At 38.0% G+C, this 19,231-nt stretch overlaps 1 protein-coding gene across 1 annotated transcript; it reads right to left on the bottom strand.

The window, feature by feature from the left end:
• Positions 1 to 5,135: 5,135 nt before the first annotated feature.
• LOC142850896 (olfactory receptor 5P72-like) lies at positions 5,136 to 6,081 on the bottom strand. The gene is given in 2 exon segments (XM_075974798.1): positions 5,136 to 6,062; positions 6,064 to 6,081. Coding segments are annotated over 2 exon segments (945 nt in total).
• Between the last annotated feature and the right edge of the window lie 13,150 nt (positions 6,082 to 19,231).

Here is a 19,231-nt window from a genome sequence, read left to right as displayed (position 1 = left end):
TTATGTATGTTTTCAAAATCAAACAGAGATATATTTTAGATAGTCATGTGATCTTCAAATAGTTCAGAGATCTACATGGCAATTAAGATGTTTTAATAACATAGGGTTCTTTTTTATGACACTGAAATATGTCTGCTCCTGGCAGCACCAAGCAACTTAAGATAAGATGACGGACATTGAAGAAAAAACTACATATGGAGTTTACTTTCTTTGTGGCAAAAGTTAGCAACTGGGCAAGAAATTGCCCTTGCTGCTCACAGTATTCTGTTCAAATTAAACAAGTAGGACACAAAAGAAAGTGACTGCAAAACTTTCCAAGAAAAGGTATGGCAGTCCTTCAGAATATCCTACTTTATAGAAAAGTTTGTCAGATATTCTATGCCTGTAAGCAAAAGTTGGATGTGCTAAAATTGCAGAGGAGCCTTGGGTGGCTGCCCAGGCAGTCAGCTGTTTCTGTCATTTCTCACATTTTTTTTTAGAAGTCGCTTGCTTGCACTTCCTGCTTACTCAGTTAATATGTTTTTCTCAGGTCTCTGATGGAGTTGAAGACTAAGCAGTTATAGTTTTCCTTGTTTCCTAACTGAGAAAAGCAACTTACAAAAGAGGTATAGAATATAAAAGGTTGAGAGACATAAAAGGATAGTTTGGGTTGATAGTACAAGTCAGAATAAAAAGTGAATTAATATAACACTTTGTACTCACCAAGATAGGATGGGAAATGGAGTATTTTCTCTGAATTTTTCAAAGCAAATGGACTGGACATTGTTAACGTAAATATTGTCTATATATAGTTGTATATAGTTATTGTACTTGTTATATGCAGTTTTTCTATGTTAACTTAAACCTTCAGTTATATTTAGACAAAATCTAAAAAATATATGATTTTTTTGTGTTTTGATGAATAAAGTTTTTGTGAATATAAGAGGGTAGAATTAGCCACTAGTTAACCAAGAAGCCAAGTAGTGTTGGCACACTTGTGGCTCATGCCTTTTGGGAGGTGGAAACAGTAAGTGATAAGGTAGAGTGTAGACAAGATCTCAGCCACTTTTGAATAGAGGAAGAAGACAGGTAATAATCAACTGGCATCTCCTCCCAGTTCTCTGATCTTTCAGGTTCTTATTCTAATATTTGACTCCTGATTTTTATCAATTGTGATTATTAGATTATCACTTCAAATACTAAAATTAAAGCTATAATATATATTCATAGGATTTGGTGCAGACCCCATGAGGGTCCTGTGCTTGTTTCTCTCTATATGAGTTCATACAAGCTTTGCTCAGTTGATTTAAAGGAACACAAATATGATTATGGTATCAGATTATTGGAAATGAGGACACAACGACTATTAGATATGGTCGAGGAGACAGTTTTATTGTATATATGAGGAGGAGTACAGTCAAAGGCATCTGGAATGGTCCAGACTGAACTGAGCCAGTAGGCAGTATGGGACAATGAGAAGTGAGAGAGACAGAAAGATGGGGTAAGAATGCAAGAGCAAGAGAAAAGTGAGGGAAGAGTTGGGTGGAAGGAAACAGGAGAAGATCTTTGTGATCCACTGGCTGTCTCATCTGTTCAGAAAGGGAGACTACAACAGATGTTCTGCTACAGAGTTGGAGATGAGATCAGGGGGTGGTTTCTGGAGAAGCAGAAGGAGAGGTGAATATCTGTAGTCAACCTACATGATTCCCTTGCAGGAGTGGCCTTTGGGTTAGTAGGAAGTACCTGATAGAGCTGGGCAATGACGTAAAGAAACAAGCTTGGGAAAGGAAATTAGAAGAGGAAAATTATGGAATGCACAGTAGATGGGTGCAAGTGCTCAGGAAAGGATGAGGCAGGTGATCTATTGCAGAACTAGGAGTGAGACTAGCCTGATCAGCGCTAGTGTTAAAAATCCATATTCCATGATAAAACCAAATTTAAACAATATTTATCTACAAACTCAACCCTTCAGGATATGATAAAAGGAATATTTCAATCTAAGGAAGTTAACTAAAATCATGAAAACATAGGGAATAAATAGTCTCAGACCAGAAAAAACAAGAAAGGGAAGTACACACACACACACACACACACACACACACACACACACATCTGCTAGCACAACTACCACCAATACCTACTACAACATTAAATTAAAAAGTATAAAATAATCATTGGACATTACTATCTCACAGTATTAAGTCCCCAATAAAAATACTCGGACTAATAGAATGGATGCAAAACTGGGAACAATTCTTCTGCAGCATATGAGAAACACGCAGACAACGTCAAGGATATATATTCTTTCTGGATAAAGTGTTGGAAAATTACATTTTTAAGACAACTTAAGAATCAAGCTGGTATAGGCGTTTCAATATCTGACAAAACAGACTTCAATCCAAAGCTAATTAGAAGAGACAGGTAAGACACTACATACTAACCAAAGAAAAAAATTCACCAAGATGACATTTCAATTCTTTTTTTTATTGAAAAAATTTTCCGTCTCCTCCCCGCCTCCCATTTCCCTCTCCCTCCTCCCACTCCTCTTCTTCTCCCCTCCCACTCCTCTCCCCCTCCCCCCAATCCTTTCCCCCTCCCTCTCCTGTCTAAAGAGCAGGAAGTCCAAGGTCCTCCCCCCTCTATCCAGGTCTAGGAAGGTGAGCATCCAAACAGACTAGGCTCCCACAAAGCCAATTCATGCAGTAGGATCAAAACCCAGTGCCATTGTCCTTGGCTTCTCAGTCAGTACTCATTGTCCGCCACGTTCAGAGAGTCCGGTTTGATCACATGCTTTTTCAGTCCCAGTCCAGCTGGCCTTGGTGAGCTCCCAGTAGATCAGCTCCACTGTCTGAGTGGGTGGGTGCACCCCTCGCGGTCCTGACTTCCTTGCTCATGTTCTCTCTCCTTCTGCTCCACATTTGGACCTTGGGAGCTCAGTCCGGTGCTCCAGTGTGGGTTTCTATCTCTATCGACATTTCAATTCTTAAAGTCCTTGCCCAAAACACAAGGGAGCCCAAATTTGTAAAATAAACACTATCACAGCTGAGACCCACATTGACCCTCACTTATTGATAGTGAGAGTCCCAATATACCATTCTCAACAAATTCCTGAACAAAAACATTAGCCTCCCTGTAAACACTGAATCTACATCTCTGAGGTCAGAATGTTTAACTGTTTCCTATATTTTAAATTCAACATTATCTTGTATTTGCTAATTGAAAAATAAAAAGTTAATGAACAATAAGAAACATTTGATGACATATCTGTGAAGATTTCTAGATTTGGGGGGACATATTTGAGAATAATTAGGAAGAAGTCAGAGAAAAGGCATCAAAAACTAATTATCTGTGGAGCATATGTCAAAGATTGGAATAATTTTACAGGTAGATACAGGATAGCCAATGAGCTCATCTAGACATTGAGTACTTATTATATTGTAAAACTAAGTAGATCCTAACATTCCTAAAGATGTGTTACTACTAAAATAATTCTCATGAAATTGATATTTTAGTAGAGATCACACTATAGATGAATTAACATTTTAAAACTTAGAATATGGTGAAGAAGGATAAATGGAATTTATTATGAGTGGTATTTAGTATTATTACTATTATTATTATGAGTGGTAAAAATATCTTTATTGAGGGTGGCTGCTTTTAGCTTGGGAGGCTCGCAATGAAATTCCTATGGGGCAAAAAAAATATTTTAACAGGAAGCTGAGAATAGCTTGTAAGTATGAAGAGTGGGCTAAAAACTGCCAAATAGAAAATGACAAGTACACTGATCCTGATAATCTCTACAAATGAGATGCAAGTAAGGGTAGTTCAAGGAGAAAAATATGGAAGACGAATGAATATCTGAATTCTATTCTTAACTGAGAAATTGTTTGAGGTATGGAGAACAGTAAGAAAGCTGCCAAACAGAATACAAAATAGCTAGTATATTCATCATGATTACCTCAAAAAATAAAAAGAAAGAATAATCCAAAGGAGGGACTTAAGGAAGATAGAAACTTATCTGAATTCTATCATGAAATGAATAGAAGAAATTAAAATATTTAAATAGGAACAACCTAAGAAGACCATGCCTTTAAATATCATGTGTGTTTTGTGAGCAATGTATAATACAATAACCACCAGCCTGGCATGAAATAACTTGTTATGCTATAGTGAAACAAAAGTCATGAGAACAACCAACCACTTTCTGAGTGGATATAGAGCTAGATATAAAAAACGAAACCCACACCTAACACCACCATTTGGCCCAAAACCTATGCTAGACATGCCAAAGTCCCTAGCAAAGAAACTACCACCATTTTACTGCTAAATGGACATAGTATTAAACCAATTTGCAATGATTTATTATTGCAATGCTCATAATTTAGTGCATCTCATAGTCCTCATGAGAGAAGCTTCTTTTTTGCAGAAGTTAGTAATCAGCACACCACTTGTCAACATGCAGAGAATTAGATACTACGGAACTTTCAACTCTATACAGGATGTCTATATTATTCCTCCTTCTCTTCAAGCTTAGGAATTGAGAAAGAGTAGATAGAAAGATTGTAAAACCCAGAACTAGTAGAAAACAAAGAAACCTTGTTTCATACCCAACACAATGGGGGTAGACATGAACTCATGGTAGCTGTGTCAGTATGTCTAAGATGAAACCATACAAAATCCCAGCATGGAGATGGGAGGTGAGATGAAGTGCATCCACCACTGAGAAGTTATTTGCAGTTGGTATCTTCCAGGAGAATCGGAGTCAACTTTCTTTAAGGATTTGGTCTTTGATAGGATAACCATCTTTGGTGAATGTCTATACAGCAGAGGGTGGGCAGAAAGCACCCAACATTATATGACAGAAAAATGGAGTTGGCTGTGTAGGAGAAGGAAATAAAGAACTGGAAGGAGCTGGCTGGAGAGGGTAAACATAATCTAATTACATTGTATAATATTCTCAAAGACACATTTAAAAACACACTCATTAAATTTAAATGTAATAAGATAAAATACAAATATATATATATATATTGGGAGGAAAAGGAGATGATCAGGAAAGGAGAAATAAGAAGGCTAATAATCAAACCTGAAATGGTGGTCACATTTGTCTTGCATGATCACTATTATTATATTGTTTTGCAAAGCAACCAATCAATCTATGAAAATATTTTCTTACCAAGCTTTCTCTTTAGTGCATCCTTAATCTCATTATTCCTGAGACTGTAGATGAGGGGGTTCAACATGGGGATCACCACCATATAAAACACAGACACCACTTTGTTCTGGTCTGTGGAATAGCTGGACTTGGGCATCACATAGATGAAGGTGATGGTTCCATAGTAGAGTATGACTGCAGTGAGGTGGGAGGTGCAGGTGGTGAAGGCCTTCTGGCGGCCCTCAGTGGAGCGCATCTTCAGGACAGTAATGAGGATACAGGAATAAGAGATGACTATGACAAACACTGTGATCACAGTAACTGACCCAGCTGAAAATGCGGTAACAACTGTAGAGACACTGACATCAGAACAGGAGAGTTCCATTAAAGGAGCATAATCACAGAAAAAGTGATTGATTCTATTTGGTCCGCAGAAGAGAAAAGAGAAAAAGTATACTATAGCAATGGAAGCATTAAGAAACCCCCCTGTATAAGATCCCACAACCAGCTGGATACAGACTTGTGTGGACATTTTGGATGAATAATGCAGTGGGTTGCTGACTGCCATGAAGCGATCATAAGCCATGGCAGCTAGAAGGAAGCATTCAACTGTCCCAAAGAAATCAGCTAAACTGAGTTGGATGCCACACCCAAGGAAGGAGATGGTGCTTGGACTGACCAGGAAGTTGACAAGCATATTGGGAGTGACAGAAGATGAGAGGCCTATGTCAGTAGAAGCCAAGTGACTCAGAAAAAAGTACATGGGATGATGGAGCTGGGAAGAGACTCTGATGAGAAGGATGGTGCTGAGGTTCCCAGACACGGTCACCAGGTAGATGCACAGGATGATGGTGAAGAGGATGACTCGAAGGACTGGGTCATCTGTCAGGCCCAATAAAATGAACTCTGTCACTGCAGTGTGGTTTCCCATCCTCCAAGAAAGCCATGGGACACTGTAGTTGCTGTCAGATCAACACTGTGATGGATTTATTGCAGGAAAAAAATTTATGAATAGGTCATTTTATTTCATTTAACACATACATGGAGAGCATTATCAATTATTTAAAGAGAAGTGTTAGAGATATGCTATAAATAATGTGCAATTATTATTTATATTATACATAATAAAATATTCTTATGTCTTTAAAGATTTAAAGTTATGAGACTTTGCTTGCTGAGATTTTTTTTCAGACAAAGTTTTTTGTCACTAAGCCTGACACCTGACAGCCAAAGTTTGATTGCTGGAGCTCAAATGGTGGAAACGTGAATCAACTCCTGAATGTTATCATTTGGTATTTATACATATGATATGTTTACTGCCCCATTTTGTTTACACAAATAAAAATAAATATACAATAATATGAATCATAACAATGTATTTATTATTAATGTACCATTTCTAATAAGGCTTAAATGTAAAAGCATAGTATTATTTAATGAAGATTTAAATCCTTACTAAATATTAAAATTTTATGTTTTTCTGTTTTCATGTCTATGACCCATTGATCTGTTTTAATATTTCCATTTTGCAGAAGGAAGTAGTTTTACATTAAAACAAATATGAGAAGTAACAAATCATGTGGTTGAAGACATGGTTCAATGGTTAAGCTCATTTGCTGGATTTTCAGGGAAGCCAGGTTTAATCTCCAACACTTGCACAGTTTCTCATGCAGATTGTGGTTCCAGGTCTTGTGAACCTATGTCCACTTCGTGTATTCAAAATCACCAGTCATGCTGGCGGTACACATATATACAGGCAACACTCGCACACACAAAGTTAAAATGATAAATATTTAAAAAGAGAATTAATTATGAACAGAAGACAGGCTGGACTCAGTCTATTCCTTTTAATTACTGTAATAGAAATAAAGGGTGGCAATGCAGTCAAGGACACATACAAGTAAGCCACATACTATAGAATAGTATTTCAGCTTCCCAATGTTAATACATAGAGAGTTTCTATTTGGTAACATTAATCTCAGTCTATAATTTCTGTAAGTAAGGTAATATATTGATCAACTTTTTAAAAGATGATAATTTTTTGTCAGATATGAGAAGAAATAGAGCAGAGATCACATTAAATTTACAAAGGGAACTTTCTTACAAAGGGAACTTTCTGTTGTAAGCTCATTAAATATCTTAAATGATTCTAAATAGATCATCATGTTTTAAATAATTTGAAATATCAAATTCAACATATAAAATATGAATAATATTTAACAAATTGTTGATTTTTCATTAAAATACACCAAATTGCTTTTCAATGTCACAGTGTTTTCTAACAGAAGTATGATGGAATGAATTCATATGATTTTCAACAGAGGACACTGGTTATTAATATTCAAACTAATAATATAAGAGATTTACCGAGATGCATCCAGCACAAAGTAGATTGACTCTCATCCCTTATATTTGATATACATCCTCATTTGTCCACAGAGATAACTGTAATGCTCAAACATTCAGTCCAGATGCAAAGCAGATCTTTGAACACTTCATTCACTGACAGGAAGCCACCAAAGCATTTAAAAGCTAGTGAACTTTTAGTCATTTGGCTGAATGCTACATTTGTACACCTTTGACGATAAAGTTTGTTTCTGGCCTTACTAATGGAGAGATGGATAAGGAATCATTGAAAACTGGGGAATATCTGGGAATAGTAGAGGGAGGGGATATTGTGGTTGGGAAATAAAAATCCATTTTCAGTAAAAAAAAATAGAGTTAGCATCATGCATAATTATTGTTAATAATTTGCCTATAGAAATATAACATAATTTCATAAGTTTGTTTATGTCCCATCTCTTACATGATTACCTGTCTCTATCTGACTTGTTTCTTCACCATGGTTCATACATACAGTAAATTTTCAAAGAATAAAGTATACCAAAACTTCAAAATCTTACCTCTTCAAATTAGAATTTGTTTCAATGTAGTAAGTCCAAAGTTGTTATGATTTTATAGCTTTAAAGTTGTCTCTTACTGTCATTGTCTGTCACTGAGGGTAACTCCCTCTGAGTCTCTGGATTCCAGTGTGAATTCAAATCACCAAGGATCATTACCTAATTCCCAGTGAGTACTGAGTAGTTCATTTCACACAAACACAATTAATTTTCAAGAGGCCACCTATCAATTTCAAGGGATCCCTTATTTTACTCTTTATTTAAGTATTGTACACTTTTATTGGTAATCGTGGGAGATAATGATAACAAATTATCTTAGGAAAATCATTCAAGCTGACATTTTATTCTAATTAATTCAGGTTAGAAGATATTAAACCATTTATAAAAGTGTGCTAATTTGGCTACTTTCATGTGCACCAATTTTTTATTTAGTATTTTTTCACTTTTTTTTTTATTGAGAAAAGGAAAAAAAAAGTATCCGCCTCCTTCCAGCCTCCCATTTCCCTCCCCCTCCTCCCACCCTTCACCCCCTCTCCCAAACTCCTCTCCCCCTCCCTCTCCAGTCCATAGAGCAGTCAGGGTTCCCTGCACTGTGGAAAGTCCAAGGTCCGCCCCCCTCCGTCCATATCTAGGAAGGTGAACATCCAAACTGGCTAGGCTCCCACAAAGCCAGAACATGAAGTAGGGTCAAAACCCCGTGCCATTGTCCTTGGCTTCTCATCATCCCTCATTGTTTGCCATGTTCAGAGAGTCCAGTTTTATCTCATGCTTTTTCAGTCACAGTCCAGCTGGCCTTGGTGAGCTCCCACTAGATCAGCCCCCTTGACTCAGTGGGTGGGTGCACCCCTCGTGGTCCCGACTTCCTTGCTCATGTTCTCCCTCCTTCGGCTCCTCATTTGGACCTTGGGAGCTCAGTCCAGTGCTCCAGTGTGGGTCTCTTTCTTTATCTCCATCCATCACCAGATGAAGGTTCTATGGTGGTAGGCAAGATATTCGTCAGTATTGCTATAGAATAGGGTCATTTCAGGTTGCCTATCCTCAGCTGCCCAAGGGACTAACTGGGGACATCAGGGTCAAGTCTCTTGCCAACCCTAAAGTGGCTCCCTTAAGTAAGAATTGTGGTTCCGTGCTCCCCTGTCCAACCTTCCTTTATCCCGCTCCTCCTGTTTCCCCAAGTTCCCCCCCTCCTTCCCTTCTAACTTTTCTCTCAACATCTCCCCTTACTCCCATCCCACCCCACCCCCAAGATCCCACTTTTCTCCCCGGCAATTTTGTCTACTTCCCATAGCCAAGAGGATAACTATATGTTTTTCCTTGGGTTCACCTTCTTATTTAGTTTCTTTAGGTTCACCAATTGTAGTCTCTGTGACCCTTATTTATGGCTAGAAACCAATTATGAGTGAGTACATCCCATGTTCATCTTTTTGGGTCTGGGATACCTCACTCAGAATAGTGTTTTCTATTTCCATCCATTTGCATGCAAAATTCGAGAAGTCATTGTTTTTTACCGCAGCGTAGTACTCTAATGTGTAGATATTCCACACTTTCTTCATCCATTCTTCCATTGAAGGGCATCTAGGTTGTTTCCAGGTTCAGGCTATTACAAATAATACTGCTATGAATATAGTTGAACAAATGCTTTTGTCATATGATAGGGCATCTCTTTGGTATATTCCCAAGAGTGGTATTGCTGGGTTCAGTTATTTAGTATTTTTGTGATTGATATAACATATTCTATTAGGTACTTTGGTGAATACAGGGAGTGATGAGAGGCAAAGTTAAACAATAATTTGAGATATATATATAATTTATATATACAAGAATATAAAATATCATTGTTACCCAGAAAATAGTGAGTAAAAGTTTGTATGGATGTTTTCCACATTAGAATTAACATTTCATAAGTCATACGTCAAATAAGTGACATTGGTTTCAGCTTTTATGCTATAATGGAGGAAAAAAGACATAATGATCCTCATCCCAAAGAGTCAGCTCAACTATCTTAAGATTCTTACTTTCACTAAGTCCTACACTGTACTCTTGATATCACCTTGATAAAAGTCTCCCTATAATCTTACTTTCATTAAGTCATGCACTGGAACCTTGATATCACCCTGATAAAAGCCGTTGACCACTGAGCATCAGTCAGCTTTTTTATTCAAAGTGTCTCCTGTCCACAATGGCACATAAAGTTAGAGTCAGGATCACCACTGAAAGCTATCTAGTCTATTAACCTGCAGTATAGAGCAGTGAATGACAGAAGAGACCCTGAATCAATCACAGTAGAAGATCAACACACACAGCCACATTGTCTTCTGATCTTCGCATGCATACTATGGTAAGCATGCAATCTGGACTCAGAACACACACACACACATATCATGCATACACACTCCATATATGCAGAATATACATAAATATCAGTCAAAGCTTCCTTTACTAAACTGTGTATTTAATGTTCCATGTAATTTATCTCTTTTTTATTTATTTTATTTTTTTATTGAAAAGAAAAAAATATTTCAGCCTCCTCCCAGCCTCCTATTTCCCTCCCCCTCCTCCCACCCTCTCCTCCTCCCCCCACTTTTCTCCTCCTCCCTCTCCAGTCCGAAGAGCAGTCAGGGTTCCCTGCCCCATGGAAAATCCAAGGTCCTCCCCACTCCATCCAGGTCTAGGAAGGTGAACATCCAAACTGGTTAGGCTCCCACAAAGCCAGAACATGAAGTAGGATCAAAACCCAGTGCCATTGTCCTTGGCTTCTCATCAGCCCTCATTGTCTGCCATGTTCAGAGAGTCCGGTTTTATCCCTTGCGTTTTCAGTCACAGACCAGCTGGCCTTGGTGAGCTCCCAATATATCAGCCCCACTGTCTGAGTGGTTGAATTCACCCCTCGTAGTCCTGACTTCCTTGCTCATGTTCTCCCTCGTTCTGCTCGTCATTAGGACCTTGGAGCTCAGTCTGGTGCTCCAGTGTGGGTCTCTGTCTCTATTTCCATCCATCGCCAGATGAAGGTTCTATGGCGATATGCAAGATATTCATCAGTATGGCTATAGGATAGGGTCATTTCAGGATCCCTATCCCCAGCTGCCCAAGGAACTAACTGGGGACATCGCCTGGGAGCCACTCTAGGTACGAGACTCTTGCCAACCCTAAGGTGGCTCCCTTAACTAAGATATGTGCTTCCCTGCTCCCCTATCCAACCCTCCTATATTCCAATCATCCCGTTTCCCCATGTTCCCCCCATCCTCCCCTTCTCACTTTTCTCTCCCCCTCTCCCCTTACCCCCATCCCGCTCCACCCCCAAGATCCAGTATTTAGCCTGGCAATCTTGTCTACTTCCCGTAGCCAGGAGGATAACTATATGTTTCTCTTTGGGTTCACCTTCTTATTTAGCTTCTTTAGGATCACAAATTACAGACTCAGTGACCTTTATTTATGGCTAGAAACCAATTATGAGTGAGTACATCCCATGTTCATCTTTTTGGGTCTGGGTTACCTCACTCAGGATAGTGTTTTCTATTTCCATCCATTTGCATGCAAAATTCGAGAAGTCATTGTTTTTTTTAGTGCAGAGTAGTACTCTAATGTGTATATATCCCACACTTTCTTCATCCATTCTTCCATTGAAGAACATCTAGGTTGTTTTCAGTTTGTGGCTATTACAAATAATGCTGCTATGAACATAGTTGAACAAATGTGTGCAGTTTGATGGCTGCCTTGAGTTTTAGTAATGTTTCTTTTATGTATGTGGGTGCTTTTATATTAGAGGCATAGATATTCAGGATTGAGACTTTATCCTGATGAATTGTTCCTGTTATGAGTATAAAATGTCCCTCTCCATCACTTCTGATTGATTTAAGTTTGAAGTTAACTTTGTTAGAGATTAGTATGGCTGCACCTGCTTGTTTCTTAGGTCCATTTGCTTGATAAGCCTTTTCCCATCCCTTTACTCTGAGTAGGTGCCTATCTTTGCGGTTGAGGTGTGTTTCTTGTAAACAGCAGATTGTTGGATCCTGTTTTCGTATCCAATCTCTTAGCCTGTGCATTTTTTTAGGTGAGTTGAGACCATTGACATTAAGTGATATTAATGACCAGTGGTTGTTAACTCCAGTCACTTTTTTAGTAGTAGAGTTTGTGTGTTTCCCTATTTGAGTTGCGCTGGTCGAGGGTCTCTAGATATCTGAGTTATTGTGGTCATTGTTGGACTCCTTGGTTAGTGATTTTACTTCTATTACTTTCTGTAAGACTGGATTTGTGGCTACATATTGTTTAAATTTGTTTTTATCCTGGAAAATTTTGTTTTCTCCATTTATAGTGAATGAAAGCTTGCCCAGGTATAGTAATCTGGGCTTGCATCCATGGTCTCTTAGTTTCTGCAGTACATCTATCCAGGACCTTCTGGCTTTCATGGTTTCCAAGGAGAAGTTGGGTGTAAGTCTGATAGGTTTACCTTTATAAGTAATTTGGCCTTTTTCCTTTGCAGCTCTTAATATTCTTTCTTTATTCTGTATGCTTTGTGTTTTGATTATTATATGGTGAGGGGATGTTTTTTTTTTTTTGATCCAGCCTATTCGGTGTACTGTATTCTTCTTGAATCTTCATAGGTATATCTTTCTTTTGGTTGGGAAAGTTTTCTTCTATAATTTTATTAAATATATTTTCTGGACCGTTGAGCTGCACTTCTTTTTCTTCCACTCCTATAATTCTTAGGTTTGGTCTTTTTATTGTTTCCCATATTTCCTGAATGTTTTGTGATGAGAGTTTGTTGGACTTGCTGTTTTCTTTGATCAGTGCGTTTATTTTCTCTATGGTATCTTCAGGATCTGAGATTCTTTCTTCTATCTCTTGTATTCTGTTGGTTATGCTTGTTTCTGTAGTCTCTATTCGTTTACCTAGATTTTCCATGTCCAGCCAGCCCTCCGTTTGTGTTTTCTTCTTTGCCTCCATTTCAGTTTTCAAGTCTTGAACTGTTTCCATTATCTGTTTGATTGTTTTTCCTTGGTTTCCAAGGGTATCATTCACTGATTTACTCAATTCTTCAAACTTTCTGTTATACTTCTCATCCATTTCTTTAAGGGCATTATTTACATGCTGTTTAAGGGCGTCAATCACTTTCATAAAGTCAATTTTTTCTACTTCATCTTGATTAAGGTGTTCATGTCCACATGTTGTGGAGTCGCTGGGTTCTGGTGGTTTCATGTTGTTTTTGAGATTGCTGGGTGAATTCCTGCATTGGTGCCTGCCCGTCTCTTCCTCTGAATGTTCCCCTATGAATCTTCTTTTATAGGATCAGGTCTCCTTGCCTACTGATGTATCTTCCCAGGGATGGCAGTCCCCAGTGATGGCTCTCCTGGTGCTCCAGTGATGCCTTTCCTGGTGCCAAGATCAGATCTCCTTGCTGCTTGGGTAGCTCCCAATGATGGCTCTCCTGGTGCCGAGATCAGATCTCCTTGCTGCTTGGGTAGCTCGTAAACAAAGCACCTACCTTGCTTGCTGCAGGCAGGCTATTGAAACAAAGGACCTCCTGCCCACCCGCTTGGTTGCCCAAAGAATTCGGCCCCAGCTCCCAGACAGGTTGACGTAATTTATCTCTTTATATATAAGATGGTCTCCTGTAACCCAGATTGAGTTTGAACTTGCTAGGCATCTAAAGGAGATCTTGAACTTCTACTCTTTCTGTCTCCATGTCCCAAGTACTTAATTTAGAAGCATCACACATGGTACTAGGGATCTAGCACAGGATTTTATGCATGTCAGGCAAGGATTATAAAAGTTGGACTACTTCATTGATTATTAACTTAGTTTAGTTTAATGATTTGTATACACACACATAAAGACACACACAATCTTCTGATTTAAAGATGAGAGTGAGCAGAGGTTGAGTTTAAACTACCTTTATAAATGTATTCATGAGTTATGCCAGAATTAATTTAGATTTTTGACTCAGATCAGATGCTAGAATGTATAGTTTGGAAAACTGTCACCAATGAAGAGGCTCCACAAGCAGATATGGGGAAATCATTGATTGCTTTATTTATTCATTCATTCACTCATTCCTTTCAAAAATATGTGTTGAATATTTGTTGTATTCTAGAAACTGAGATAATTTAAGGAAAATGGATCTCTTAGGAAAAGTACACTTCCAAGGATAAGCTGCTAGAGAATGAACACCGTCCATGGCAAGTAGGGTGGAAGAGAAACGTCCAAGAGATGTCCTGCACTCTGTTACTCACATTGTTGAGATTCACCCTGCCTAACAACATGATTCCTTTCTTAGTCTGTTGGTTTAAGGACACTAGAAGCTCAACGGGACACAGGAGTAATCTGAGATTCCAGTTTAATGGAATGTTTGCTGTAGCTCCTGGCAGGAATACTTTACCTGCCTTTGGAAGCAAAACTTCTAGGACAACAGAACATAAGGTCACAAGAACAGGAAGAAAAAATTTCCTAATGGGTCAATATAGGTGACAGTGACTACAACTGTGAAACTATTCTTTTTTTTACACCTTGATTCCTAGACTTGTAGATCTCGGCTATGGAAGAAACCATACTATATATTTGATGCTGATGCAAAGTGTGTTTTGCCTTCTGAAGAACCCTGCCCCAGCCCTCCAGGCAGCTGCCACATACCTGTGCTCTGTCTTCAAAAGACTATTTTTTCTTTCTATCAGGTCAGCTGCTTCAGGACAGTGGGGAACATGGTAAGACAGTGGATTTAACGATCACAGACCCACTGTCACACTTGTCTAGCTATGAAGTGAGTTCTTTAGTCAGAAGAAATACTGTGTAGAAAACCATTATGGTGGATAAAGCATTCTGTAAGTCCATGAATAGTGGATTTGGCAGAAGCATTAAGTGCAGGAATGGCATATCCATAACCAAAATAAAGATCTATGCAGAGGAAGTGGTCCAAGGTAGGCTGCCACCAGGTCACTTGCTGGTCACCATGGGGAATGGAGATGGAGGGGGGCTCACTGTTATTTTCTGCTGCTGGCATATTAGACACTCAACAGCAAGTGTAACATTAGCCTTGTTGAATGGAATGTTGTCAAGCCCATGCATAACATCCATCTCTGCCATTATGTTAATTCTATGCATGGGCCCAGGAATGCTGGGGAAAGAGGCTGACTGTTCACAGAATGTGTCATCCTATCTACTTGATTACTGGATCCTCCATATGTAAAGTCACCTTTTGATGAGCTTGCATGGGACATAAATATCTTTACATTGTTGCTCATTTAGAGAGAACTACTCACATACTTTACAGATGTCCTTCTCACCAATTTTCTAATCATTCTCTTTCAAGTCTATAACCATACAGTCAATTCATTGCCTACAACCTATAAATTAATCAAGAATTGCACATCTATTCATTTCTCTTTTAAAACAAAGCGTTCTGCCTAAAGTTCTGCCCACTGTAAAAATTTCCCCGTATTGGTGACTTTCATGGTTGTTACAGAAAGGGGTTGTAATGTTGCAGTTAGGTGTTTACCTCTGGGTGGTACATAAATAATATACAGAACCATCAGCAAATCAGTCCCTTGTCTACTTATTGACCTATCATATTCATAGAGAATACCCCATGAGGCTATATGTGCAAACCTGGCAGCAGATTGCACCACACCAAGAATAGAAACAATAGGAATTTTTGCAAATTCTTCACATAGCTTGCTTTCTTGTGCCTTCAGGGAATGCTTGGACCCAATTTTATACATATACATATATGTGTGTGTGTGTATACACATATGTGTGTATGCATATGTATATATGTATACATATATTCCACTTCCATATGACAATACATTGCTACTGTGTATACTGCATATATCCTACCTTATAACTTGGTGGGTTTGATTACATCCAGCACAGATTGGGAATCTCATGTTACATGGTAAACTAATTGCCCCATTGTCAGCTAGTTTACACTAAGACCCAATATCAGGCCATTAACTGTGTTTTAAAGAAAGAATAATTGTCTGCAGATAATGGCAGAGTCTTACTCCCAAATCCCAAAGGTCTCTTCTGTGATTCACATATAGGGGCCTGCCAAATGTTCCAAACAGCATCTCTATCTGCCACTGATACATCAAGTACCACCTAGTCTGCTGAATCCTATGGTCAAAGAGGTAGAGCAGCCTTCACAGACATCTGAATCTGTTGAAAAGTTGTCTCCTGTTTCAGACCCCACACAAAGCTGCTTTCTGAGTCACTTGGTATATACAGTAACACATCCAAGTGAGAAATGTGCTCTCTCCAGAATCGAAATAGGCCCACTAAACACACTGTTTCTTTTTTTGGCTGTAAGAGGTGCCAGGTGCAATAACTTATCCTTCACCTCAGAAGGATTATCTATGCGTGCCCTATACCACTAGACTCCTAAGAACTTCACTAAGGTAGAAGGCCCTTGAATTTTAGTTAGGTTTACTCCCCATTCTCTGATGATCATAAAGCATTACCAGTGAGTTTAAAGGGGTTGCTACCTCCCACTCTCTTGGTTCACTCAACATAATGTTGTCAATATAGTGCATCAATGTGATATTTTGTAGAAGAGATAGATCATCAATATCCCTTCTAAATTATAATGCAGAACTAGAGAGTTAATATATCCTTGACATAAAATTGAAAGAGTATTAGCCACCTGAAGCAAATTGCTTTGGGTGGTCCTTATAGAGGTACAAAGAAAAAGGAATTTGCTAGCTCAATAGCTGTATATCATGTACCAGGAGATATGCTAATCTTCTCAAGTAGGACAACAGTCTGGTGCTATGGCTGCAATTGGAGTCATTACCCTATTGGGTTTCGATATTCAGCTTTCATTCCCAACTATGCATCTGTCTTTTGCACTGGCTGGATAAAAGAATTGGGAGATATACTGGGAACCACAACTTCTACATCTTTCAATTCCTTGATACTGGCACTAATTTCTGCAATTCCTCCAGGGATGTGATACTGGTTTTTACTCACTATTTTCATTGGCAGAAGTAACTTTAAAGGCTTCAATTTGGCCTTACAACCATAATATATCCCTCATTCTACATGTCAGGGAACGAATGCAAGAATTTGACATATATATATACATATATATATATATATATATACATACACACCTATATACATATATATATATATACACAAATTATGCATTCTGAGACTGGAAAAATGACCACAGGATGAGTTCAGGGACCCACAAACCTACCTCGAATCAGTATTCGGACAAAATTCTTTTAACTACCTGACCTCCAAAAGCCCCTCCACTACTTGGAGGGCCACAATTTTTTTCTGGTTCAAAGCTCTCAGCTTCAATAAGGTTCTCTATAACATCCCTATCCCATGTTACAGGATCCCATTATTTGCCAATAAATGCTCTTACTTTAACAGCTGACACCCTCTGAGACTGTGATTTAAGTTCAACTGTAATTCAGCCAGTCTTACAATAAATCTTATAATCAGTTTCGTTTTACACAACTTGTGGTGTATGACTGATGGAGAGAAGACTCTCTTCTAAGGGCTTAGAAACCTTGAGAAGGTTTATGCACATCTGCAATCTGCATCCAGTCAATTTTATTACTGAGTTTATTGCTGTGCTTCACTGTATTCTGAGATGCCAAAAGTCAGTTAAGTTTTAATTATGGAACATATTTTTGCCCTTTTCAACTTATCCAGAGATACTAGAAACAACAAACCATCATCATCACATTCCTTATTGTTACATGAATTCTCAAAAGTTTCATACACACAGTCATCAAATCTGTTGCCACATACAATTGGTGAATCAGGAAAATCAAATGTGTTTCTCTCCTTAAGACTGTAAAATAGTTCATACTATGAACTTTTAGAACTCTCTGAACTCCCAGGAGAGGCTTTGATAACAGTAGGTGTTGTCAGGTTGGAAAGCCTATTCCAGGAACTTAAATGGTTCATTCCAGATGTAGGAGGTCCTTCTGTATTTGTGTTGCTTTCATTGGTTGAATAAAGAAACTGCCTTGGACTTTTGATAGGGCAGAAACTGAGGTAGGTGGGAAAGACAATGTCCTTTGCCTTACAAAATCTTTTCAGCTTCTTGAGGTCCCATCTATTAATTGTTGAACTTAGTGATTACCCTAATGGTCTTCTTTTCAGAAAGTCTCTTGTGCCAATTAGTTTATTGTTACTATCTATTTTCCTCTTCTATCAAGTTCAATATATCTGGTTTTATGTTGAGATTTTATTATTAACTTGGAGTTTTATTTTATACAGGGTGATAGCTATGGATCTGTTTGCGTTCTTCTACATGCAGACATTTACCTTGACCAGCACCACTTCCTGATAATTCTGTCTTCTTTTCCAGTGTGTATTTCTGAATCTTATTTTTTTTGAAAAAAATCATGTGTCTATGGGTATATGAACTTACATATGGGTTTTCAAATAGATTCCATTGATCAATGTATATTTCTATGCCATTATGCTGTTCTTTTTATTTATATAGATTTGTAGTCCAACTTGAACTAGAAAATAGTGATAGCTTCAGCAGTTCTTCTATTCAGGAATTGTTTTAGTTTTCCCAGTTGTTTTTTTTTCTTTTGTGTGGTTTCATATGAAGCTGAGATTTTTTTCAAGATCTCTGAAGGATTGTGTTATAAACTTATAGAAATTACATTGAATTTGAAGATTGTTTTTGGTAAGATGGCAAATTTTACTATGTTAAACTTTTGATCTATGAGCATGTGCGATGTTTTCATCTTCTGACATCTTCTATTGTTTCCTCCAGAAACTTGATGATTTATAAAACAAATCTTTAACTTCCTTGCTTAGAGCTATGCCAAGATATTGTATATTATTTGACACTATTTTGAAAACTATGGTTTTCCTAATTTTTATTCATACAATTTCACATTTGTATACAAGAATGATTACTGATCATGTTGGGTCATCTTTTTGCTGTGTTTTAAATACAATTTTCAAGTATTTTATTGAGCATTTATACATATATGTTCATAATAGAAGTTTTGATGGGTATAGCAGTCTGGACTGGTATCTGTAATGTCTTAGAATCTACAATACATCTGTCCAGATATTTTGACTCTTAGAGTCTCTGTTGAGAAGTCAGGTGTAATGCTAATTGATCTACCTTCCTATGTTATTTGGTCTTCTTCACTCACAGCTTTAAAATTCTTTCTTTTTTTTCTGTATGCTTAGTGTTTTGATGCTGTGCAGAGGAGAA

This window comes from Microtus pennsylvanicus, chromosome 5 (genome assembly GCF_037038515.1).
Source record: "Microtus pennsylvanicus isolate mMicPen1 chromosome 5, mMicPen1.hap1, whole genome shotgun sequence".
Classification (NCBI taxonomy): domain Eukaryota; kingdom Metazoa; phylum Chordata; class Mammalia; order Rodentia; family Cricetidae; genus Microtus; species Microtus pennsylvanicus.
The sequence above is the reverse complement of the archived record's forward strand: the minus strand, read 5'-3'. Positions and strand labels throughout refer to the sequence as shown.